At 39.2% G+C, this 27180-nt stretch overlaps 1 protein-coding gene across 2 annotated transcripts; it reads left to right on the top strand.

Annotated features, from left to right (window-relative positions):
* On the top strand, positions 1–24891 carry rell1 (RELT like 1). 2 transcript variants are annotated; one of them, XM_034164529.1, is made up of 8 exons: positions 1–198; positions 5300–5509; positions 8491–8556; positions 15900–15954; positions 20914–21162; positions 22394–22514; positions 22680–22704; positions 22817–24891. In XM_034164529.1, the coding sequence occupies exons 1-8, from the start codon at positions 174–176 to the stop codon at positions 22867–22869; spliced, it is 804 nt and encodes a 267-aa protein (XP_034020420.1). In that variant the 5' UTR covers positions 1–173; the 3' UTR covers positions 22870–24891. The 2 variants fall into 2 exon arrangements, with proteins under 2 accessions (XP_034020420.1, XP_034020421.1); XM_034164530.1 differs by having other exon boundaries at positions 51–198; positions 22680–22719; positions 22819–24891.
* The last annotated feature ends 2289 nt before the right edge of the window (positions 24892–27180 follow it).

The following is a 27180-nucleotide window of genomic DNA, read 5'->3' as shown; positions in this document are numbered from 1 at the left end:
AAGAACAGGGCGTGTCCGCTCGCTGCGAATCAGGAAGTGGTTTATTTACTTATTTATTTATTTAATTTTGTTTATTTAAAAAAAATTTTCCCCAACCGAGTCCCTCCTTCGGCCACTCGGAGCCTTTAGCGGTCAGTTTAGGATCGCTGGTGTGCAGCTTTTCCTCACCATCAATGGCCGATTTAAACGTCGGTTCAAGTAAGTTTCATTCTGCTTTTCTCTTCTTTCTTGTGTAAGTAAGAACGCAATAATGTAGCAGCGCTCGGTTCCTTTTATATACTTCGTGTGTTGCGAGAGAATAACACGAAAAATACTTGGCGCGTGGGAAATTCTGTACGTTTACGTTTGGCAGGGTAGAACCTACCAAAAAGTTTGGGAAAATAGCCTGAAAATAAATTAAAACGTAAAATTCTAACGTACGAAAGGGGCGTTTTTAATGCGCTCAGGAATGATGCGACTGAATTTAAAATTATTTGTTTTTTATGAAATAAAATGATTAAAATGATCAGGATACATTGAATAAATTGCAAAAAAATAAAAATAAAAAAATCTAATTATTTTATAGGCAGTAAGCAATCATTTAAGTGCATTTCTCACGTTTTGTGCAACTGTCTGAAAAAGTTAGGGTTCGGTAGACTTTATTCACTGTGACCATGTGCTTCTTGTGTGGTGTCAGAATCCAACACCGAAATCGTCACACCGATCACGTAGGGGACTGCATGTTGAGGTGAAATATGGTGGGGACCTCGCGTGTGTTCCGTGGTTGCTACGGTAACCGTAAAGGCCTACAAGGAATCCTGAACAGAAACGGCTGTCGGGGCTTTGGAAACAAGAGGTCCTCAACGGCTGATCATGCTTCAGCAGGTTCTCAGAGCACGATCATCTCAGCCAATGATCTGTCTAGAACCGTGTGTTTGTTGGCGTGTAACGACATTCCCACATGAAACAAACCACGCATCTTAACCAACCTTAGATGTTGAATTCCACCATCCCAGGAATCAACCAAGAGACGGTCTTCCACGGTACAGAGGTTTTACCACGACGACATTTCTTGTGCTCATGATAACAGACCTTCACCAAATTTGAACTGGACATCCTAAATGCATGCATTTTAGACAAGGTGGAATTTGAGCAGGATTGTATTTCATTAAGACCCTCTTTTGATTGTCACCACTTAGAGGATTGGTTGTTTTTATCATCCCTTGGTAGCCATGAGTGTAGTTGATTTTATTTTTTTGTCAGTTACAAATGCATTGGTGTGGGATGCACAGGTTATGGTTGGTATTCTGTTTCCAACCCAGAGTCTTAATTTGATCCTGATGGAAGTCCAAGTATGCGATTTTGCAATCTCAAAATCTCATCAGTGCACTAAAAACACATTTTTAGAACTTTGCATGTTTTGCTCCCGAGTTAAGCCCTGGTCTCACCAAATAATAAAGCCACGAATAAGGAGCCATGTATGGATTTGTCAGAAATTTCAGTGATTGTTCGAATAATGAGCCACATATATGAACATTGTGCAAACAATGAGAAAACACTGAGTGCGAGACATTGCCCCGCATCACAGCGCAGCTCATCTGATCGTTTATAATGAGCTATTAAGTCCGTCATAAACATACTTTTACAGATGCTCATAAGACGGAATGAACATGCAACTGTTTTACCAAGCTATTACAATAAAAACATTACAAAGAATTACCTTTTAGACTGTTCCAAATATGTTCTCCACCTCATGAAGCACAGGAGAGAGAGGGAGAAAAAAAAAAGCTGCAGCTGAAATGGTTCTCTGCGATTCCAGAAGTGATTAGAGGTGTTTTCTGAGAGAAAATGATGAATCCGCTACGAAATATTTTTTTTTAATAGTGGGTGGGATTGTCACGAAGAAGTGCGCAAGAGTACGGAGCCAAAATAGCCTGTCCTGTCCTCGTAGTCACCAGGTACTCGGATAATGAGCTTCTAACAGCCTCGTCCTCCCACTAAAATGCCTCTAAAATCTTCATTTGTCCTCATAGTTTCCTGAACACAAACTGGCCTATGCTGTTTTTTGCTAAATTTTGAACTTCTCAAAATTAGTGCCACGCTCAGAGGTGAGCCTCGTTAGCAGAATATTGTGCCTTGAAGAGCCACTATTCTCTAATGTTTGTTGAATAACTAGAACACGCTACATGGCTCATTATTCGATGGGACCAGGGCTTTGTTTTTATATGAGATCATAAGCCTCTTTGTTCTTGTCCCATACAGATTTACCCATATCCCACAGCAGGCGTGGATACCATATATTACCTTATTTCATTTATTTTATTTATTTTTTTGATGGGCCACTCTCATCCCTGAGTGCAAAGGTTGAACAATTTAATTTAAATAATAATGCATGCAAGCAGTTAATATGGCAGTGCCAGGGGTGTGTCTTTGTGACATGCTCACAGATCTCTTGTTAAATTTAGTTAAACACCCTGAATTTTGGTGCTAAAGTTTTTGAAATGCTTTTTCTAAATTACATTATTAAATGATTTACTTACTAATCACAAGCCAGATTGACCAGATTAACAAATATAATGCAGTTTGAGCCAATGGTTACAAATATACAGCCTTCTGAAACGCATTGAACATCTGGTCATCTTTGTGTTTTTAGCTCATAACATATTAACTGTTGGCCCAATTAAGATCAAGATGACAGAATCTTCATATTTCATACAAACTTTCCTGCGACAGGCTGCAGCGTCTATCTGTTGTCTTGTCATGGAGTAACTCTTTACTGCAAAAGGATCGCCAACGCCAGCCATCTTTGCTCCACCCACTACTAACTGACTAAGATAGGTGCCCTCAGCCAATCAAAAGCCGGGAAATATTAAGAGTGGCATCTGTAATGAAGTGTGCTTTTTTGGGATTGAAAACTAAAGATGGTGTTTCTGACTTAAATTGGGAGCTGGATTCTGAAGATTAAGAACTTTTATCGCGGTACAAGTTACAACCGCTATCTGTTTTATTACGCACCTCCTTAAACAGGATGTTCAGCACATTTGTAGAGAATGTTTCACACAGTCCTCGTAGTGGGCTGCGATGATGTGACTCATCTCATTTGAAACTCTCAGCGCCGTACCAGTCAGGACGGACTGCTACTGCGGAATTCATCACGGGATCTCGACATGTAGTGTAGACATACAAAAGGTCACAGCGCGGTCGCTCAGCACCACACACCAGTCGTTATCCCCGTGTTTAGTCTGATGCACCACAGACCCAGTACAATGGAAGCGCATTAATGTTTAAATGCATCAGCAGCCAGACGGTCAGCCAACCAGACATGTTTGTGAATAACGTGAAGTAATCTTCTCCTTTTGTGTTGTTGGGAGGCATATTTTTATGATTGCATCACATAGAGAAGTTGGAGAACTTTCGTTTCACATCTTACACAACTGTAGCCATGTAACATCAAAAAGGGGTACAAACTGAAATCTATCTATATGCTAAAAGGTGAAGATGTTTATATTCAAGACCAACTGGACGCTTAACAAAATATGAAAGTATATGTTCCAATGTACATGTTTGCATATTCATCACATTTGTACATGTCACCACAGAGATGTTTTGGCTCAAGGGACCAGGACCGAAAGTATTTAGGGCCCCGTCACACTTAGCAAGAATCAAGCCGACCCAGGTGGAATGTCCAAAAAGCTATAATTCGTGCTGCATCTGGAAGGGAATAAGAATTGCGGCAGACAGTCTGTGCTGCGATGATTCCAAGTGAATCGTGCACACGCTGTGCGCAGTAAGCCCCCGAATGTGGTACAAATGTTGATCGAACACATTAGGGTCACCCAGACAGCTGTCAGAGTGCAGCGAGAATATGACAAATTCTATTCTGTTAATTCTAGAATAGAATTTAAAATTCTTCTTCTTACTTATAAGGTTTTGAATAATCAGGTCCCATCTTATCTTAGGGACCTCACAGTACCATATCACCCCAATAGAGCGCTTCGCTCTCAGACTGCAGGCTTACTTGTAGTTCCTAGGGTTTGTAAGAGTAGAATGGGAGGCAGAGCCTTCAGCTTTCAGGCTCCTCTCCTGTGGAACCAGCTCCCAATTCAGATCAGGGAGACAGACACCCTCCTACTTTTAAGATTAGGCTTAAAACTTTCCTTTTTGCTAAAGCTTATAGTTAGGGCTGGATCAGGTGACCCTGAACCATCCCTTAGTTATGCTGCTATAGACTTAGACTGCTGGGGGGTTCCCATGATGCACTGAGTGTTTCTTTCTCTTTTTGCTCTGTATGCACCACTCTGCATTTAATCATTAGTGATCGATCTCTGCTCCCCTCCACAGCATGTCTTTTTCCTGGTTCTCTCCCTCAGCCCCAACCAGTCCCAGCAGAAGACTGCCCCTCCCTGAGCCTGGTTCTGCTGGAGGTTTCTTCGCCTTGGGGCAACTGTTTGTTGTGATTTGGCGCTATATAAATAAAATTGATTTGATTTGATTGACTCTCTGCTCCATAATTACTCCAAAGTCCATCGTTTGTGGATGGGAGTGGGAATGAGTGAAAGGCTTGGATCAGATCAGAAGAGGAAATTTTATGTTCATTGAGTTTTTTCTTATTATTTTTCCTCACAAACAGCCAGTTCTTGTACTTGTACTTTCCCACTTGGCACGCTGGGAAGATTTGTAATCACGTTAATGAAAGAATCTGGTCTTCCTCGGCATTACCAGCAGGTTTTTTTTTTTAGCACAGGATGTACAGCTGTTGTTCAGGGCTGTTATCACAGTGTTCTTTCATAAAGCTGAATTTCCAAAAAGCAGGGTTGGGAAGATAACAAATTTGTAGTAAGTGACTCAGCTGGTCGGTGGCATGACAGTCGCGCTCCAGCTCTCCCGCCGCTAACTCAGCCATTCATTTATTCCACCCTTTCAACCCACATTCCAGACACTACCACTGTGTTTTCCAACTTCGCGGTGCACATTCGACATTCTGCCCGTTTCCGTGTCAACCGTGTTTATGCTTCAGAAGTGGACTGAATTGATTTGGAGAAAAAACATGAAAGCTCTGCCGTGCCGCTGCCGATGATATTTAAATCCTGCCAGCTGTTCGGCCCGGATTCCCATCAAGGCCGTTTTAACCTTTGTTTTTTGTGTTCTCTGTCTTTTGTTGTGATGCTTTGGTATTTCCAAACGCAGTTGACTCTTAGTATTAAATGCTAATCAATCGATCAGGTATGGTGTTGGATGACTGGGGTCGATCATTTAGCCAGAGGATAATACTTTTGATATTTTGACAACATGTATTCTAAACTCCGTTTCCGCTTTTCAGGTAATCAGACGACAGATGGGGGGAACGATGAAGGTGTAGGAGCGGAGATCAACGCTGCCTTTGTCCTTGTGCCGGTTTTCTTCCTGCTGGGCTTGGTAGGGGTGGTGATCTGCCATGTGCTGAAGAGGAAGGGCTATCGATGCACCACCGAGGCCGAGAAAGACCTGGATGAGCTTGAAGGGTTGGAAAAGGATCCCGAGCTCAGCACAGGTGAGCGCCGCATAAACGTCTAATCCTCGTGAGAATACAGTCGCTCCATAAACAGTGCTAATTCCAGTGTGCGGTGAAACGCTTAACTCGCTGTTCGGGCGTTACTGCGTCTCAGTCACAGGAAAAGTAAATGCAGAAGAGGCTACTGTGTTCGTCCGCATCTCCAAATGACTCATTCAGCTGTATAAGATTTTCCATGTTGGTGTCACGCTCATGTGAGGTGAGATTCACAGTTTGAGTATAAGATTCCAGACTGCAATAAGCGGGTACACGCGGGTAATGTAGGTGGAGATGGTTGAATGTAATGAGAGAGTTGGTGCGATGGTTCTCTACCAAATACCCCAGTAGAAAAGATCAGCTGTCACCAATTTCTGCATTCCTCAAACATGACAAAACACCTTCATAGGTCAAAACTTTGGGAATAGATTAGCCTTCAGGATAATTCCGTTATCGACCTATTGTAAGATATGAACATGAAAGCTGTTTGTTGCACGTGTGCATTACAGGTGGGTGGATCAATACTAATATCGATACCAACGCTGGTATTGATATTGAATGATCCTCGTGTAAAAAGATCGATACTCAAACTTATTTTCTCTCCCGCACGCACTGACTGCTGCGCACGCAGATTCATCAAAGTCTACTCTTTGTAAGAGCAGCGCTGCGCTGTGTCACACAACATGGAGCAGCGCACCCTTGTATTGTAGTTTGTCAGCCCTCTACCTCAGGAGATTTTGTTTTAAGTTGTGTTGAGTGATATTTTTTAAACAAAAATGTTGATTGTGATAATAAAGTATTTTGTTGTCACGTACAATGTTTGGTGAAGTTCTGTCCGAGGTCTTTTGGATCCTTTGGATCTATGAAGCTTAAATATGAAAAAGTATCGGCGATACTGGGCCTGTATTTACTTGGTATCGGATCAATACCAAAATTCCTGGTATCGCCCACCTCGAGTGTGCATGCTAAAAATAAATGCTGCACAGTAGAAAACATTTTTATTTTTTTTAGTAATGCGCGCACCAGCTATGTGCACATAACAGTAATTTGTTTGTAGTTTTGGTTGAGGTTTTTTTAAATGACATATTTAGAGTATTTATTTCTTATAAAGATGTGAAATTTCAGCTGCACTTTTCCACAAGGCACACGGGAGACCGCAAGTTGTGTCACCAGTTGCTGATGCAGAGACAAAACTTGCGCAACACCTAGTTCCTTCCAGTCACAGCCACAGAAGCCTATAACTCCTTCAGAGGTGTCATGTGTGTCTTGGTGGCTTCCCTCACTAGTCTACGTCTTGCAGAGTCTTACACACTGTCCCAATACTTATGGACCTAGCTATATAGAACAGAATGGATGACAGCTTTGATGCATCTACATTATTTTCTATATTGATCCAAACAATGAATCCAGTCCATTTTAAACCTTTAACGCTGCTTGTTGTTTTTCCTTAGAGGCGTATAGCTGGTTTCTCCTCTGTTAGCAGAACAGTATTCAAGTATCTTTGAAAGTTCTTTGTGCTTTTTCTTCTCTTTGTCTTCGTGGATGTTTTCCGAAGACGCCCAACCCATTTTCTCTCACGTGTCCAAACAAAAGAACAGGGAGGGTTTAAAAAAAGCCCCACTGCGTATGTGTGATGTCACTCATCAAACTAAAGTACTTCCATGCCCCCCCCCCCCCCCCCCCCCCCACCCCCCCCCCCCCCCCCCCCCCCCCCCCCCCCCCCCCCCCCCACCCCCCCCCCCCCCCCCCCCCCCCCCCCCCCCCCCCCCCCCCCCCACAAAGATCACGTTTCTCTTTCTCTCTCTTGCTCACCCAGGTATTGCAAACTACAGTCTTGACATTTTTTTTTTTTTAAGCTGATTGTGAAATGTAAAAGCAGCAATGACATACCAAATAATTCTAGGATAGGAACAGATGCTCATAACTGAGGAAATAAAGCGCCAAACTGGAAGCCTGAGGACATTTGCCAGATACATTTCTTGGCTGATGATATCAGCCAATATGCGCCTTTCATGAACATATTGTATCTGCGCTAGTTATGCTGATATGAAACCTTTTATTTTATCAAACAAACAATGCACAAAAATGTTTTGGCTAGACATGGTGTCCTTACATAGTTTGAGTCAAGCATAGCTGGGACCCCATCACCCCTTGGTCACATTAACTACAAGAGACAGGCAAAGCGACAAGCTGCCATTCATTTTTCAGTCAGAGCGTACATTTTACAGTGATAAGAGACAAGTGGACACGATGCTGCCAGCTAGGCGGAGCCTTATTTGAAGGAAACTATTTTATGCAATCAGGTTATAGCCAAAAATGCTAACTAGTTCAGCGTTTCTCAGTCCTGGTGTTCATGACCCCAAATACTACATGTTTTACATTTGTCCCCAAACTGTTCAAAGCAGCTCAGTCAGCTGTTGATTAGCAGAACACAGCTGACTGAGCTGCTCTGATTAGTTCAAGGACAAATGAAAAATGTGCAATACGTTGTGTTCTGAACACCAGGACTGAGAAACGCTGAACTAGGCTCCTTGACTTGCTTTTTTCTTCCCCTCGAGCAAACATTTGTGGGATGTCACAACATGTCTCATCACCTGTAGTCTTTGACAAAACATGTTAATAATAGTAATAAGTTCTTCAGACTAACTGACTAATAATTCTTACTTTAGATCTTGGTCAGTGTCCAACCTTGAAGTTGCTTTGGGCACATTTACATGAAATTGCACACATACTGTAGCTCCTTGTGTGGCCTCAGTAAAGGTGTAAACCGTTAAATTATTTGTCAAAACGCATGCACGCGCAAGGCATGTGGTGTCACTGTTTGTTTTAGCTAATTACTGCCTGATGCCATTTGGAAGATTGTTTCACTGGAACCACGTTTAACCTAAATCTGGCTGTTCTCGTTTGGAGACACCATGTCTGTGTGTGTAGGTTTTAGTGAAACACTTTCTAATAGAAGCATTTCTCTGTGTGGTTTCTTCCAGATGACAACCTCAGTGAAAACAATGACACGGTGGGACAGATTGTCCACTACATCATGAAAAATGAAGGTACTTGTGTTTGAGCCGTGCGCGCGCCAGTTATGTGCACACAAGTTATTTGTTTGTAATTTTGGTTGAGTGGTTATTATTATTTTGTAACTTATTTAGAGTATTTATTTATTATAAACGTGACTTTTCAGCTGCACTTCGCCTGAAGGCACATGGGAGACCGGCGTCTAGACTACATGTTTTTTTTGGGGTTTTTTTTGCATTAAAACCCTTCCAAGTTCCACTGTATAATGACGCTGTATAATTGGTGATACAACAGACAAAACTTGCACAACACCTAGTTTCTTCCAGTCACAGCCACCAAAACCTATAACTCCTTCAGAGGTGTTATGGGTGTCTTGGTGGCTTCCCTCACTAGTGTATGTCTTGTACATTTATTTTACCGTGCCATTATGTCCCCATCCCAGAACTTATAGTGCAGCAGATAAGACAATATTTAGAGCTCAATCCTGTAAATGGTGATAAAAGCATCAGATTCAGCAGAAATACTCCTCAGACAATCCTCTTTTGAAAAAACCGATTGGCGACTTGACTTTCCAGTCGGCATTCAGGCAGAGATCAATTGAAGAATTACACAGGAGTCAAAATTAAAAGATGCTTCAATCATATTGAAACCTATACCACATTATTTGCCTGATAATAAACATTCCAAAAAGGTATAGTTTGGACGGTCTGTAACTGAATTCTATGGAGTTATGGGATAAAAACAGCAAGAATTCTTGCCACTGTCGCCAAGTGCTTGCTCACAGGGGGTCGTTTTGACCGTTGGGGTTTTTACGTAATTATTGTATGGCCTTGCCTTACAACATAAAGCGCCTTGGGGCAACTGTTTGTTGTAATTTGGCGCTATATAAATAAAATTGATTGATTGATTGAAGAATGGTGACAAAGGTCAGTGTCGGTTTATGCAGGGGTCAAAAGTTAAAGTGGCTCCAATTTTGGTAAAAGGTAATGCAAATTACTAGTTGAGTTAACACGGTTTTAAACAGGAATAGTTTGGACCATATATCATCCTTACTTATCACATTATGGGGTAACATATGTCACATGTCATAGAATCCAATAGACGTAGACCTTGTTTGACCTTTACTTTTGAGACTAAGCATTCAATACTGTCAAAACTATTCCATTTATTAATCCTATTAGCTCAGCCAATAATGTGCATCACTTTTTACCAAAATTGGAGCAACTTTAACTTTTGACCCCTGTAGAAAATGATTCTGATCTTTGTCACCATTCTTGCTGTTTTTATCCCGTAACTCCATAGAATTCAGTCACAGATAGTCCAAACTATACCTTTTTGGAATCTTCATGATCAGGCAAATAATGTGGAATATTTTTCAATATGATTGGAGCATCTTTTAATTTTGACCTCTGTGTAATTCTTCAATCAACCCCCTACCTGACCACCGATTGAAAAGTCAAGTGGCCAATCTGTTTTTTCAAAAGAGGAGTGTTTAAAGAGTATTTCTGCCGAATTTGATGCTTTTATCACCATTTGCATGATTGTTTCAGTTATCTGCTGCACTATTATAGACCTATGTCCTTAAGTATTGTAAATAAAATGCATGCAACAAAGCACGCTGAAATGGTTAACAGTTTGTGTAATTTAAGATGGCAACATTTGTGATTTCCTCATTGATGCTTTGTGAACACGCCACGGTTAAAAGGAGCTCTGTAAGCGCTCAGCTTTCACTAGCCATCTTCCCACAAAGTTGCTTATTGTTTTGAACACATTTTCACAGGGCTTCAAGGAAGGAAATGTGTATCCGCACGATCGCACACTTGGGAAAAGGTTTTGACTTGTACAAATTTCTGTGGAAGGACAACTTGAGGCCAGTCGGATTTGGAGGGAAATTTATGAATGTGGGTTACAAAGGATATCGGCACGGTTACATAATTGTGCGGCAGTTGGAGTAGTATTGTTGCATTCCTGTTGAAGGAGTAGTATAGTCATTCCCTGAAGTGCAGCCTATGCTCCAGTGTGACTTACATACGGAAAAATCACAAGTTTGTTATAGTAGTAATTATAATAACTATTTAACAATGAACTAGTGCTTTGCCCATGGGGATCCATGGGCTGTAAATTGGGTAGTGTTTATTAAATAGGTAGCTCACATTTTTGAAGGGTGGTAATAAATTATGCAAACTTTTTAACTGAAAGTGCAGGAAATTAAAATGGGAGTTTTGGCTCCTAGCATAGGAACACGTACAGATTCTGGGCACCCTAGGGTAGAAAATGAAGTACCTTGAAACATGTAATGTAATATATCATTTTAAAGGGTACTGTCTGGAGTATTAACCTGTGAAGTTTCAGAGCTTAAAACCTGCTCAGTGTGGAGACACAGCTGAATCAATAGTCAGATTACCTTTCCGCGGGTAAAAAGAAAATGCATTTTTGAAGATTGGACCATACTTTGACTAGTCTACTTCCTTAAAATTAATACTCTTCCAATGGTGTGCCCGTATTTCCGGTTCAGTACCTGATACACAAACGCGATGTACACCAAAACGTGACACACAGCAACTGAGAGAGAGATTTTTTGGAACTGTTAGCTACTGCTTGAAGTGTTCAAACCAAGATATATTGTAAGTCAGTGTACTCTAAGTCATGGCGTAGTTCCAAGGTGGTTCTGTTACAAGCGGAATTCTATAGAGCGTGATGTACACAAATCATGACGTACCATGTCTGTGTAACATTAATGGACCTGGTATCAAATAACATTCAAAGAAATAGCTCACTAAATACTAACTAAATCTTAACTAAATATTATTTGGCAAATGTAGGTGATGTCATGTTTTGTAATGGGTAAAGCTGAAATATTACCTTTGTTCAGAGCTTGTCTGGTTACCAGGAACTGATTAATGGTGATATCAACATCTGTTGTTACATAATATCCCTAATTTCTCCAAAAATATTAGTTCTGTCAACCTTCCGTTTTCATGGTGTTCATCCTTGGCCCAAAATACAAACATACCAAATGTATATATAAAGATGATGATTTACTGCCCCCTGCTGGAAAGGTGGTAGTCCACAATTTAATTATCAACCTCCGTTGTTGACTGTTTTTTACTTAATATCCCTAATTTCTCCGAAAATATCAACTTTCCATTTTTGGGACATTCATCCTTGACCCAAAATACCAAATGGCAAATGTCAGCTCTCCCCAGTTTCTCCGTGATTGAAGCCATACACGCACGCACACAGGTACCCAGAGGCCACTTGGCATTTAACATATAGATGCCAATTATACCATGTACTCTAAATAAAAGAGCTCACAATACAGATAAAGGTTTAACGTATACTCTGGAAAATACCCTATTTATTCATAATTGAGGATTTGCAAAACAAAACATTATTTCAGGAAATAGCATCTTGGTAAACATAAATTTTCAAGAAAATTCACTGCAGAAACCACCAGCATTTTAGGAAATTCTTTTGTCAGCAGAGATGCAGTGAAGATGCGACATGCATTGCCAGAACTGTGTCCTAATTTTACCTCTTGAGAGACAGTGCAATTACAAAACCAGTGTTACGTTTCCTGAATTGCGCTTGCATTTTCTGTTGTGTTTTGAAACACTTCAGGGCCACCATACTGTACGATTGACGATCAATGCAAGAAATGCAGCAGTTTTCTATGTGCATTCATGCTGATGGACTTGGCATGTACAAATAGCTACTGCATGAAGTAGAGGTGCTGAAATGAATCAAATATAACTGAACAGAAACTGAAAAGTCCATAAAATTAGGTACAGGCTCTGTGGCTGATCACATGGGAAACCCTGTCATCTACAGGACATCCAGACAAAACTATGCATCTGAGTTTAAAATGTAAATATGTGAGTGTTACATGATTAATTTAAAGGTTAAATACACCCATAAATTGTTACAGACTGACACCAAAGTTAGAACCTCAAATCAGAAAGGAAAAAAAGTTTAATCATGAACATACTGATCAGGATTCATTGCTGCATTACAAAATGTATTTTTAAAATGTTTTCTCGCTCAAATCAGGTGATATCAGCTGATATGCGCCTTTCATGAACATATTGTATCTGCGCTAGTTATGCTGATATGAAACCTTTTATTTTATCAAACAAACAATGCACAAAAATGTTTTGGCTGCACATGGTGTCCTTACATATTTTGTCTACCAGAAGAAGCTTTGAGTCAAGCATGGCTGGGACCCCATCACCCCTTGGTCACATTAACTGCAAGAGACAGGCAAAACGACAAGCTGCCATTCATTTTTCAGTCAGATGCAAGTTTTCACTCTGGATGTCAGAGTTTTTTGTGATTTTAATCCTGGGCTATTGAGAAAGTGTGGGTGGGCTTTTCATAATCTGAGGGGGGGTGGGGTTATTTCTGTTACATATGTCACAGAAACAAATTCATCTCAAATCAAGAGAATATCTAAAAACACTCAGAATCGTGGAACTTTAGAAATGTTTACCATTAAATGTCAAACACATACAAATATAAAATATGATGAATACTTAATTCTAATTAACTATTTGAACATTAAAATCTGGATGGGAAAACAAATCAAGCATTTTTAAACTGTTTTAAACTTACAAGAACTCTATGTGGCTGTTAATTAATGATCCTTAAAGCTGAACCAACATTTTGTTGGTTAAACACACAAAACACCCACATTTGCGATAAAACAATGACAGTTATTAAATCAAGTCACTTTGGTATGAAAAGTATTCAACAGGTATTTCATCTACATGTGTTGGTGAACAGCAGGAAACATTCCTCACGTCAGAGAACAACAAAAAACTAGTCCGTGCGCTGTGGCTGTGCTGATGGCGTTACTTTTCCTTGGCGCTAAAATGCTCTGTTCCTGCAGACATGAGGGGAAACAGGAATTTTTCCTCCACAAAAGGATGGCTACATGTATACTTCCAAGTCACTGAATATGTCTTGGACTTCATTTACCCCTATCATTAAGAAATATAAACAGTATTCGTACTGTCTTGTGCAGCAGCATGACCTCCCAAAATTTCCTGTATATTTGTATTGTCAGTTGTGTCAGTAGCATGGCCCAAGCAGATAGTCACCCCTTTTAGTCTGGTCTGCTTGAGGTTTCTTCCTCAAATCATCAGAGGGAGTTTTTCCTTACCACTGTCGCCTGTGTGCTTCCTCTAGGGGTTGGTATGGTTAGACCTTACTTGTGTGAAGTGCCTTGAGGCAACTTTGTTGTAATTTGGCACTATATAAATTAAATAAATTTGAAATTATTGTTGTGTATGGTAAATCTCTGTCTACTAGGCAGTTTTAGTGAGGGAAGTTTCACCTCTCAACATATCACAAATGCATGACAAATACCTGCTCTTGATATACTTTCATGTGTTCATCCACATGGAAATTATCTGAACTATCAGCGCTCAGCAGGGAGTGTACAGTAGCGGTTATTGTTGCTATTGGTTATTTAGTGCACGTTATACAACCCCAATTCCAGTGAAGATGAGACATTGTGTAAAATGTAAATAAAAACAGAATACATTGATTTGCAAATCCTCTTCAACCTATATTCAACTGAATACACCACGAAGACAAGATATTTAATGTTCAAACTGATAAACTTTATTGTTTTTGTGCAAATATTTGCTCATTTTTAAATGTATGCCTGTAACACATTTCAAAAAAGTTGGGACGGGGCAAAAAAAAGACTGGGAAAGTTGATGAATGCTCAAAGACCATCTAATTGGAAACAGGTGAGTGTCATGATTGGGTATAAAAGGAGCATCCCCAAAAGGTTCAGCCGTTCACAAGCAAAGATGGGGTGAGGATCACCACTTTGTGAACAACTGTGTGAAAAAATAGTCCAACAGTTTAAGAACAATGTTTCTCAATGTTCAATTGCAAGGAATTTAGGGATTCCATCATCTACAGTCTATAATATAATCAGAAGTTTTAGAGAATCTGGAGAACTTTCTACACATAAGCGGCAAGGCTGAAAACCAACATTGAATGCAGTGACCTTCGATCCCTCAGGCGGCACTGCATTAAAATCCAACATCATTGTGTAAAGGATCTTACTGTGTGGGCTCAGGAACACTTCAGAAAACCATTGTCAGTTAACACAGTTCATTGCTACATGTACAAGTGCAAGTTAAAACTCTATCATGCAAAGTGAAAGTCATACATCAACAACATCCAGAAACGCTGCCGCCTTCTCTGGGCTCGAGCTCATTTGAAATGGACAGATGCATTGTGGAAAAGTGTGATGTGGTCTGATGAGTCCACGCTTCAAATTGTTCTTGGAAATCATGGATGTCGTGTCCTCCAGACAAAAGAGGAAAAACACCATCCAGATTGTTACCAGCGCAAAGTTCAAAAGCCAGCATCTGTGATGGTATGGGGGTGTGTTAGTGCCCATGGCATGGGCAACGTACACATCTGTGATGTCACCATCAATGCTGAAAGGTACATCCAGGTTTTGGAGCAACACATGCTGCCATCCAAGCAATGCCTTTTTCAGGGACGTCCCTGTTTATTTCAGCAAGACAATGCCAAGCCACATTCTGCACGTGTTACAACAGTGTGGCTTCGTAGTAAAAGAGTGCGGGTACTAGACTGGCCCGCCTGCAGTCCAGACCTGTCGCCCATTGAAAATGTGTGGCACATTATGAAGCTCAAAATACGACAATGGAGACCCCGGAGTGTTGAACAACTCAAGTTGTACATCAAGCAAGAATGGGAAAGAATTCCACCTACAAAGCTTCAACAATTAGTGTCCTCAGTTCCCAAAGGCTTATTGAGTGTTGTTAGAAGGAAAGGTGATGTAACACAGTGGTAAAGATACCACTGTCCCAGCTTTTTTAAAATGTTTTACAGGCATCCATTTCAAAATGAGCAAATATTTGCACAAAAACAATAAAGTTTGTCAGTTTGAACATTAAATATCTTGTCTTTGTGGTGTATTCAATTGAATATAGGTTGAAGAGGATTTGCAAATCATATTCTGTTTTTATTTACATTTTACACAATGTCCCAACTTCATTGGAATTGGGGTTGTACGCCGAAGCCACATTTGAATAATAGCTGCCTCTTATTGAGCTGCAAGTCAGATTAAACATTTTCAGGCACATACTTCAATTAAGGTTTTTTTTTTTTTTTTTTTTTTTAATTGATTGGCACGGTGCCTTGAAGTTTCAGTGTGTAACCCATTTCCTGTCTTCGCTGATTGCATGTGCGGTGCCGCTTAATTGTGCTAAGGACTTAATCTGTTATAGTCATCTTTCAATAAGCGCTTGGCTTTTGAAGTCACTGGAGCGTTCTGTTTGCTAATTCCCGCACCGCTTTTATCTCCCCCATTCTCTCTCTCTCTGTCTAGCCAACTCAGACGCCCTCAAAGCGATGGTTCATGAAAACAGCATCGACTCTGACGGGTGAGTATTCTCTCCTGTTTTTCTTTTCTTTCTCCTGAAAGATGAAATTTCATCAGCAGAGGCATGCCATGTTGACTATTAGCCACCATGTGGCACTACAAGCCTCCTTGATGCCATACCTGTGTCCTAAGCAGAGTGACTAAACTCAGCTGCCAGAGCAAATTTTTTTCTGCTACTTTTCAAGTGCACACAACTGGGGATTGTGCCCCAAATGATCATTTACTGGCATTTTAAAAGGTACTTGCTTTGGTTTTTAATCTCTTTATCTTCATTTGGATAACATTTGGACAGACTGGACACAGATGAGTGTGCAAGAATATTCTTATCACATAGAATGTGTTTGTATGTCCTCAGGTGTGTTTTGAGTAAAGCCCGACTGATCTCTGCGTTATAAGCACGAGAGCTGATGGTGCCACGTTGGCCGTCATCACTCTCCACCTGACTATTCATCTGTAGAAAAAAAATGAGCCAGCGTAGTGCTGTTTTATTTCTGAGATAAAGGAGGAGGAAGTGAGGCAGATGGAGGGATAGGAGGAGGAGACATGTGACAGAAGGAGAACGGGAAGTCAGTCGAGTTACTGGGGTATGTTTAGCTTCATCTTCCACTGGTTGGAAAAAAAAAAAACCATACCAGTGAAGGAGAGATGTTCTATTTTTGTGATTACATGTGCATGTCATTTATTTATAAATTTGTGACATGATACCTTTTTAAAACTTGCAGTGAAAACAGATTCCTCCAACATGATAAATTAAAAATATTGAAGCCAAATTTGTCTGGAATATGAGGTTCTACCATAAAGAGTCAGGAGGCAAGATGGCGTTAAATATTTATTAATCTATTGTGATGATGTACAGAATGTTAGAACAGTTTTGGAGGAAGTCCCTCTGTCATGCCAGAGCTTAACGGTACGTAGATATTTGATCCTGTCTGACACCGACTCCTGGGTGTCAGAGAGTGATTTTTGATGGTGGGGTGGAGGGGGTAGCATCCATATCAGCGACCCACAAGCATCAGAGGGGTGACGTACACTTGATATTTTAAAGAACATGCACGTTTCCTGTTGCTCTCTTGAGCCTGATGAAGGGGCGACCAGGTGCGTCATATCGATTAGGTGATTATAAGTGTATACTTTGAAATCAGTCTTTCTTGCAGAAGCTGCATTTGTCAAAAACTGACCGTGCAACAAGAAGATTGATGGAAGCCAAGATGACAGTCGTAACAAATCTAAAGGAGTTTACAGGCTTTTGTGGCTGTGACTGGAGAAATGGTGCATTGTTGATGTCTATATATGTCTGTCTCTCTACCTTTCTGTATCTCTATCTCTCCATCCATCTCCCTATATCAAATTAGTAGTTTTTCCTGTGCTAAGACTTTGATTTTAATGGCGCTTTGCTCCTTTCAATCCTGCTGAAATTTGCAGACGTCTGTAAATTCACATTTTCTGCTTTCATGCACACTGTCACCTGTCCCCCTTCACATTTTTATCGCTTAAGTTGTAGTCTTTCTTTTTATTTCCCCCATTCAATTCATATCTTTCTTTTCCCCCTCTGCTCATCCAAGTCGGGCTTTCTGCCAGTGGATCACTTAGAGATGCTGGAATAAGGGGACAAGGGGTAACTGGCTAATTTATAGGACACTTGGGGGGAGATGGGGGGAAAGAGTGTGCAGTATGATCTGGACTCGCTATTCGTCACTCTCGATTTTTTTGCTCGACTTTCACTCTTGTCAGCACTACTCCATCAGTACTTTTTCCCCCCTTTCCAATTCCACCAGAGGTGGAGTTACGTATATGATGGAAACCTGCTTCTGCCAGTTCAGCTTTTATTTATTTTTCTTTTGTCAGTAATAATTGGGCCCAATATAAGACAATCTTCCAAAGATGAGCATTCCCCCCCCCATTGTGTGGGAGGAATTTTTTTCAGACCACATATTTCTAGAATCCATTTGAAAATATCAAAAGCACACAAAGAGAATGAAATACAGAGTTAATTGCAAACAGCAGTAGGGCAATAAACAGTGGAAACTAGCCTGCTTTGGCTCCTCAGATCATCATGTTGGTCACTTCTCTTCTGAACGGTGCGTCCATGTTCATGCTTGAGATCAGCTCCATTATCCAAGGACTTTTCAAAAGGGACTCAGATTTAAAAAAAAAAAAAGAAAAAAAAGAAAAGCAGAAATGAGTACATTACAAGACACTGAATGAAAAGGAGCAGAGAGAAGAACAAGTCTTATATTTTCTGCCCCTTTTTACAATACAGTTTTTCAATTTTAAGCATCATTATTCAACATTATTTAACAGATTACATTTTTTGACTTTGTCACATACCACTGACTTATTTCATAATTTTAGCTATTATTTAAAAGATTACATTAACAGGTTACATTTTAGACTTAAAACATTTTAGACATTATTAACAGATTACATTTTAGACTTTGTCACAACCCACTGACTTATTTCATAGTTTCATACTTACTTAATACATCTAGTTTAATATGTTTTTTTTTTTATAATTTAAGCGACCTTGATTCTTTGATTTCTTTATTGAGGTTGTTCCATAATTTTACACCATTCACTGCAATACTTTGGTTCCTAATCTTGGTTTTTTAAAGACTTCTGTTCCTTTCAAATTATAACTACTTACTCTTTTTTCAAACATATTTTGAATGTTTATTGGTAAGGTATTTTTATTAGCTTGGTGCATTGTTTGTAATATTTTCAAATCAACTAAATCATGAAATTTAAGTACCTTATACTTAATGAATAATGGATTAGATGGATCTCTAAAACGACTATTGCTAATCATTTTTAAAGCTCTTTTCTGCAGAATAAATAATGGTTGTGTATAAGTTTTACATGTTGATCCCCAGATTTCTACACAATAAGTTAAATATGGGACAATCAATGAATTGTACAATGTTAATAAACCATAACTATTCAACGAAAATTTTACTTTATGCAAAACAGCAATGGCTTTCGCTATTTTTCCTTTTGTGTAATTTATGTGTGACTTCCATGTAAGATCTTCATCAGTCATGACTCCTAGAAATTTGGTTTCTTTTACCCTTTGTACGTATGTCCATTCCATCTATTTTTAATGACATCATTTTTTCCACTCTGTCATTAAACAATATGAAATTTGTCTTATTAAGATTTAGTGACAATCTGTTTATATCAAACCAATGTTTAACTTTTTCCAACTCTGTATTTATCACTTGTACTACTTCCTGTATATCTGATCCAGAGTAAAATAATGTTGTATCATCAGCAAATAATATGCTGCCAAGTACTTTAGATACATTCACAAAGTCATTGATATACAAAATAAACAGTTTGGGTCCAAGTACCGACCCTTGTTTGTGGTACTCCATAAATAATGTTACACAATTCTGATTTAGTATTATTTATCTGAACAAACTGTTTTCTATTTTCTAAGTAGCTTTTTACCCACTGATGTGCAATACCTCTAATTCCATATTGTTGTAACTTGTGAAGCAATCTTGAGTGGTCAATAACATCAAAAGCTTTTTTCAGGTCGATAAAAATACTTACAAAATAATCCTTATTATCTATTGTTGTTGATATTTTCTCTGTTAATTCCATAATTGCCATAGCCGTCGAATGTTTTGTTCTGAATCCATACTGAGCATTATTTAAAATATGATGTTTCTCAATGAATTTGTCCAACCTTGTCACAAAAACTTGTTTTTTTCCCATGAAGGGATGAAGGAAGCAAGAACAGATGTTCACAAGCCCACCCTCCCCCAAAAATATATAGAACTGTTTGATGGCCAGAAACAAACACAATTAAGAGTTCTGGAATGTGCTTGAGTCACCAGACTGTTAACAACATCCGCTGTGATCGGGACATTGTGGGCAATGTGGTGTGATTCTGCTGCCCTCTTTATGATAAAATCTCTCCTGATGCAGTTTGAGCAGCAAAAATAGAGTGCATGCCAATCTTTGAAGTTTGTGGGAGACACCAGGAGCTACATATTGTAGTCCTGAAAGACACACTCATATTACAAGTACATATTAGCCATCACCTACGACTGTGGATGCACCTTGACCCTGAATATACAGCAGACACTCCCCTCTTCTCCCTCAGTTGATGAAGAGAAAAATCACATTTGCATTTCAGCATAAATCAATTGTCTGGTACATGAAAACACCGTTGGTATTAGCCTGCCCGAAAGAAATTATACATTTTTAAACAGCAATCAATGTCATGCATTTTACTTATTTATATTATTTAACAGCTTTTCATTCCTCTTCTTTAAAAAATATATTTACATTTGTGCAAATTAATTGCACCTGAAATTTGTGCAGAGTGCTGTGTGCACACAAGCATCTAATACCAATACAAAGCTGGTACAGTATCAATATTTTATAAAATGATTCCAGTTACTTATTCATTTTATTTTTTGTAGTTGCTTCATATTAAATTTGCTACTCATCACTTGTCTCACCTCACGCCAGCTCGTACATAAATTTGCTTCTATTATTGCTCGAAGCTTCATCTTGAGTCACAGTGATTGTTCTCGAAGAGCTTGTCGGGATTTTTGTCCCGCTGTTAAAGTATAAATGTGTCATTCTTGCAGCAGTTAAGCTGAGATAAATGAGGCACTGCAGAATTCAAAGAGCTTAATAATAAAAGGTTTGAATGTTTAATGAATTTATTTACCCTTTCATGAAAGGAAAATGTTTTTGGAATGAATGTAGGTCAGGTCTCACTTCTTGGAGCTACACGCCCAACAACTGATCTAAGAAAGTCATTTTTAATCGATTTGATCTTTGAATGCTGCTGACCTATAAAGCATTTTTACTTTGTTTGCTTCCTCTGTTATATAAATATTGTTCAGTGGCTGATTTACACTCTCATAATTAATGTGCTTCAGCTGAGTTTTTTTGTGACAAGATTTAAAGACTTTAAAATAATGTGATTTTTCCTGTCCTCCAGTCCTCCGATCACCTCCTTGTCTCCCGGCTCACCTACGCCCCCGATGACGCCCCTGTCACCAGGTGCCCCTGTGGGAGCCGCCAAGCACACCTGCAACCACCTGCACACCATCGGGGGTGCAGCAGGCCAGAAGAACATCTGCACCCGCTGCAGTCAAAAGAAATGGCCTCTGATGAGGAAGCTGTCAAGTCGGAGGTCGGAGCAGCGGCGCAGCCACTATGGAGAGGTCACTGTTCTGTCTGTGGGCAGGTGGGTGTGATTTTACTATTTTAGATCTGCAGTGTCAGAGATAATTTGAACTTGTATTATGCACCAGCATGTGCACATGTCAGTCAAACCATAATTTTTGTGGACTATATGTTCCAAGGTTGTATTAGTCAAACAGAAACATCACATTAGCAAGCAGAAACTAATGAGCTAATTTATGTATGAGACACAAAGTAAACTGCTTGTTATTGCCACGTCATTATAAGTGCTTGGATGCACAGAATGCTTCAGTGCAGAGCTACATGTGCGCATCCACCTTAATGGTGCATTACCACCACCTTCTGGTCTAGAGTTGGATCAGACAGTACCTCATTCAGATCACTATACAGGGCAACTTTCAGTTTACACCTGTAGACATTGCCATCTTGTGGCTATAGATTATAATGCAGTAGATTTTTGACATATAAGCCACTTTGAAATATAAATTGCAGAAAAAGACAAATGTGTTTAAAAAAAAAACCCTTGCCTTATAGTCTGGAAAATACTGTAATTTTCTTAAGGTATTCTAGCCTTTTGCACTGAGCAGTGATCCAGAAAAAAAACGCATAGGCTCTAAGATCAGAGTGCTGATTAAGGGTACATAGCTCTCGGATCCTTTATGACACCGACACCTCGAGCTGTTAGGCAGAGGGTGACTTTTGGCAGTGGAGTGGAGGAGGTAGTGTCCATATCAGTGAACTGCAAGTAGCAGAGGGGTGGGTTAGAACTGATATTTTAAAGAATGTGCACGCTTCCTATTAGTTTATTGAGCTGATTACTAAAGGGCAACCTGCTGCTTCTTACTATTGACTGGGTGATGCCAGTGTTCACCCAAACAACTGCTCAAAACCACAGTAAAGAATGAAATCTACAGCATGAAAACTGTAAGATGTTTTAGAATGCCTTTCTTGAAAAGCTTCATTGCTTTTGTTGTGGACCTGGTGGTTCCTGGAAACGACCTCTGTTGGACACTTGATGACAAGATGCAAAGAGAACGCATCTCAATACGTCGACGTGCGGCCCGTCTCCTCCACGTGCACCGAGGGTTACCGTGACCTGGATATGGATGTTCATTTGCTGATTTAATGAGAGCTATAGAGCGGATGAGAGTGGTGTGAAATTCAGGTCGGTGCAGGAAAAAGCAGCACTTACCAGCTGTGGTGTGGAACAGCTGACGTGCAGAATTTTGGGGAGAAAAACTGATTAATTCGACTCGTCTTTTGTCCACTCTCAGGTTCCGGGTGACTAAGTCTGAAAGACCAGCGCGGGAGAGACGGACTCTGCTCATATCTGATGTCCCCACGTTTCCCACAGAGGCGCAGCCGAAGAGCCGGTCCACGTCAGAGTCCCAGCAGGTTTGTGTCCTGACACTTTAGTGTCTCTTCCCCAAACACCACGTGTGTCTCCTAAAAAAAATTAAGTTAGAGGGACTATTGACTAGGATCATCTTTTTTTTCATATCTCTCTGATGATAATTATTTTAAAGCTGTTTATTTAAGTTAAGATTTTCTTCCTCTCAGGAACCGACACAGGATTTGGACAAAGAGAGAAGATAAAGAGGTAACGTGTCAGATTTTCATCAGTGTGGATCCTTTTTTTTTTTGTTTTTTTTTTTAAGAGTACATCTCTGTCTCACAACGTGTTTATCTCTCTGCACAGCTTCACAAAGAGCGGAAACAAAGCATCCGGACAGTTTTAAAATCCAAGTGAGAGCATTAAAATATCAGCAGCGGAGCAGTCCCTTTGTATTCTCACTCCGCAGGGGACAAGGAGGTGCTGCTGCCAAAGACGACGGCGAAACTGTGCCACTATCAGGTTATTTTATAAGCAGAAAGGAGTGACTGATGCCATTCCACCCCGTAATGGGGATTTACAGCAGTGTCTTGCTCAAAAGGGATGAGAGCAGAACAGCTGCTCGACGCCACCAAATATTAAAGCGGGATTTTTTTCAGGCGACTCAATTAGCGACGACATGGTCCAACATGTGTCCGATCGCTCGGACAACTTACAAAAAGCAAAATCACAGAAACTAAAACTTGTAGGTTGGCATTCAGCTTGGAATGGTTAAAGATGCAGGAAGGTCACCTGGTCCAACATCAAACTCGCGTGATAGCAGGTGGGTTCTGCTAAGCGCACACTCCATCAGAAAGAGCTAGCGCACTAACCTCACGTTTCAGACTTTTTCGCAGCTGCCTTCCTGACAATTTCAAGATGTGATTTATCCTTTTTGCCACGTAGTTCCACACTTACTTATCACTTTTTTCCCACCTCCGTTGTTGCAGCTGCTCGGTTACTGGTAGCACACTAGACATGTTAGCGGTTAGCGGCGGACTAGCCAAACTTGAATTTGGTTCAGGAAAATGGAAAAAATGTGATCAGCAAGTTGGGAGTCATTCGGAGGAGTATTAATGATGTATTACTGTAACAGAGCTCTGTTTTTGTGTATCCAGAGAGTGTAAACTGTATTGGTCCAAGTATAAGACTATCCTGATTATAAGACACTAATGACCAAAACACCGCCATTTCATGACCAGTGCGGGATATCCAGCCCTTGTATCGTTTGAATTGATTTGGCAGTTGACCGTGTCTTTGCCTTCAACATTCTACTTCGTCTAAAAATCACAAATATCGCATGCTTTTGTAAGAATCGTCAGTTTCATGTAGCTTTTCAAATGATGTCGGCAAATCATATTGAAATTTAAAATACTGTTTTTCGGCTTTGTGCGCAAGCAAGGCAAGAATGGTGGGTAAAAACATGGAAACGGTGAAAAGCAAAATTAGTGTGACCGTGATGACAAACTCGAACATGGGAGTAAATGTTTGGTCCAGTACTTGATAACTGAGCGCCCGCCCCCTCTCGAATGCAAACAGCCTGTCTTACAGTCAGGCCTTAACCCCATGATGGCGCGAACCTTGATAATGCTATGTCTCACTGATGAATATTTCTTACAATCATTCGTTTTATTTTTTGTTTTTAAAATGTGACTGATGGAAACAAATGTGCAGAAGGCTCCACCATTCAGACCCCTTTTTCTTTTTAGCTTTCTTCTTTGCAGAGTGTATGATTTTTGACACTAACAGCAACACTAAACCTGCTTTTTAAGAGAACTTATTTTCAGCCTGTGATGTTATTGCAGGTTGGCTGGATGCACTTTAAATATATATAAATATAAAAATCTGCCATGTGTCCAATAGATATTGGGGAATCTTGATCTGAATGCAGAATATGTCTAAATCATTTGTTTAAATTGCCAAAGTGTATCAGGAGTAATAATATATAGGTTTAAAGGTGATAAATGGTAATCATTTAAAATATTTTGCTCCTCTAAAGGTGCATCTATATGCTATATAAAGTATTATTATTATTTATATTGGTAGTAATTGTAAATCAGTATGTTTTTAATCCATATTTGCTTTATTCTGCCATCAGCAGTTTATGTGGATGTTTTGCATATATATGTGTGTGTGTGTTATAGGTGACATGATCCTTGATATATTTTATATCAGTTTATCACTGATGGAATAAGCCTACATTTGCTTTTGTGATTAAATGTGGCTTTAGTTTGCAAGCATGTGGATGATTGAATGGCTGTTAAAAAGTGAGACAATGGCTGCTGTCATTCATGAATATGTTTACAGTATCCGGAATCAGTCATAGCAGAGAGCAAATCATGAGTTGTGTGTATTTTATACATTATGTTTTGTTTGCTGTTAAACTGTTTATCTGAATGTCAAATGTTTTTTGGCAACACTTTACAGTAATAGTGTATTAACTCCTATTAGTTAATGCATTAATAAACATTAAGTAACAGTGAATAAAGCGTTAACAGTTGAGTAATAGTTGTTCAATCGTTAACATCAACAGTGAATTAAAATTTAACCGTTTAGTAATTGTTTATTAATGGTTTTCTTGTTAACACAGTAATAAGCATCAACTAACAGTGACTTTGGAGTTATTTATTTAGTAATCATTTATTAATGATATTCTTGTTACTTAACACCATAATAAGCATCAACTATCAGTGACTTTGGAGTCATCTGTTTAGTAATCGTTTATTATTGGTGTTAATGTTAGCTAATGCCATAATAAGCATTAACTAACAGTGACTTGGAAGATATCTATTTAGTAATAGTTTATTAATGGTGTCTATGTTAGTTAATGCCATAATAAGCATTAACTAAGACTGACTTCAGAGTTAACTGTTTATTGTAATAATATAATAATGATAAGTAATCATTTATTAATCTTGTTCATGTTACTTAACGCAGTAGTAAGCATTAATTAACAGTGTTTTCAGAGTTAACCATTTAGTAATCATTTATTGGTGGTGGTCATCCTGCTATAAGCTAACTTTTACAGCTTACAACATATAAATCAATAATCTTTATTACTGCATTAGCTGTTATTTAATGTATCATCATTTTTTTTCTCTCCCTCCTTAAAGGCGGGAAGGTTCATTTCTTTTTGAAGAAGTGATCACGAGCATTTTTTAAAAGTCATATGGAAAAATGACAAATGGGTTCTAATTTTTATGGTCAACAAAACAGTTAAATTTAATCAGTTTGTTATTAATTTTTTATGCCGATCATTCATGAGATATCTTGTATCTATAAGTCCTCACTGAGGGTGAGTCAAGTTAAATCAAAGCAGGGTGCACATGGACTACACATCATGTTTTGTTATAGTTTCATACTCGCAGAAGTGCACCCCCCCACTTGTTTTAGGTTGCACTGAATATCCGCTGCTTGTAGCGTTGGAAACAAGGGCATGGTGGGGGGCGGTGTTTTGTTCTTCTGCTGTTTACTGTAACAAACCTTAAGCACAGAAAGGTGAAGTGTTACACAGTTTGGACAGTGACAGCTTTTGACAGATATTGGATTTGAAAGCGCGTAACGAAAATGAGCTAAGTGCCGACTGATTAAATTTGAGTGTTTCTCACTTGTATTGGATGAGCCCGACCTCCAAAAACATAATCGAATAAACTGTAAATGAATGAAACCGTAAAACAATAAAAAAACATACAAAAATAGTGTAATTCTTTACAATTCACCCAATCCCCTCAAATTAAAAGCAAAACTCTGTGCTTTGATTTTATATTTATCACTTATTTGCCAAGTATTTATGGATGGAACTGTAACTAACCTGCAAGGTGAAGCATAATTGGCCAAATGTTATTTTATCTCCGGTTTATTGATGTCAAGTCGCCCTTGAAATCATCAGTCTTGTCATTTGAGATGGTCACTACTTTGATGTTGTTGTTGCAGCACAGTGATTTGCTGTTCATATCTTAAGATATCATCCTGTTTTATTGATAAATTAATGTAGAATGAAAGAAAATAAAGACTCCTATTGTATTACACTTTCATTCATATATATAAGATTCTAGGTTACGTTTTGTGCACGTTATCGCTTCCTTATTTGAGTGAAACCTCCATCTTCATATTCTTTTCTCACTCATTTCCATTTTATTCTTCTGCCCTTCGTGTTCCTCATTTCCTTTCATACAATAATGAAGAGCTCGTTTGTCTTACTCATCTTGAGTAGGTTGTCCAATGACCTCTGACACACTGTCCTATTACTTCTAGACAATGAAGATGAAATGATTCAAGAGGTATATTTGAGTCGTGTTTCCTCCTGGCCATCTAAGTGTTACTTTCATGTGTTTTTTCATTATATTTGATGTTATCTTCTGTATAAAATTCTCAAATCCCATCACCCTGCCAGTTATTTTTTTTTTTCTAATTTGCTGTACTTCAGTTTTTTGTATTTGTTTTTTAATACTTGGTAATTCTCTGTTGAGAGATGTTCTCCACACAAAAGTACTGAGAAACTCTGTTTCCCCTGTAATAGTACAGGCCTGGCAGCCCACCAGGCCAACAACAACCCCTGCCATGCTGAATGAATATATATATATATATATTTCTTAACAACACCAACTAAAAATAACAGACCAAATAACGAAAAACACCACATATCTATTAATTTGAACATGGAGAATCATTTCAGCGCAGCTACAATTC

This window comes from Thalassophryne amazonica, chromosome 23, assembly GCF_902500255.1.
Source record: "Thalassophryne amazonica chromosome 23, fThaAma1.1, whole genome shotgun sequence".
NCBI lineage: Eukaryota > Metazoa > Chordata > Actinopteri > Batrachoidiformes > Batrachoididae > Thalassophryne > Thalassophryne amazonica.
The sequence above is the reverse complement of the archived record's forward strand: the minus strand, read 5'-3'. Positions and strand labels throughout refer to the sequence as shown.

What these genes read in the sequence shown, in the direction of transcription:
- rell1 (XM_034164529.1), top strand. Translation starts at nt 174, where the DNA reads ATGGCCGATTTAAACGTCGGTTCAA. An exon ending in AACAGCATCGACTCTGACGG is followed by an intron (nt 15,955 to 20,913) that starts GTGAGTATTCTC and finishes CCTGTCCTCCAG; the next exon opens with TCCTCCGATCACCTCCTTGT. An exon ending in ACTGTTCTGTCTGTGGGCAG is followed by an intron (nt 21,163 to 22,393) that starts GTGGGTGTGATT and finishes GTCCACTCTCAG; the next exon opens with GTTCCGGGTGACTAAGTCTG.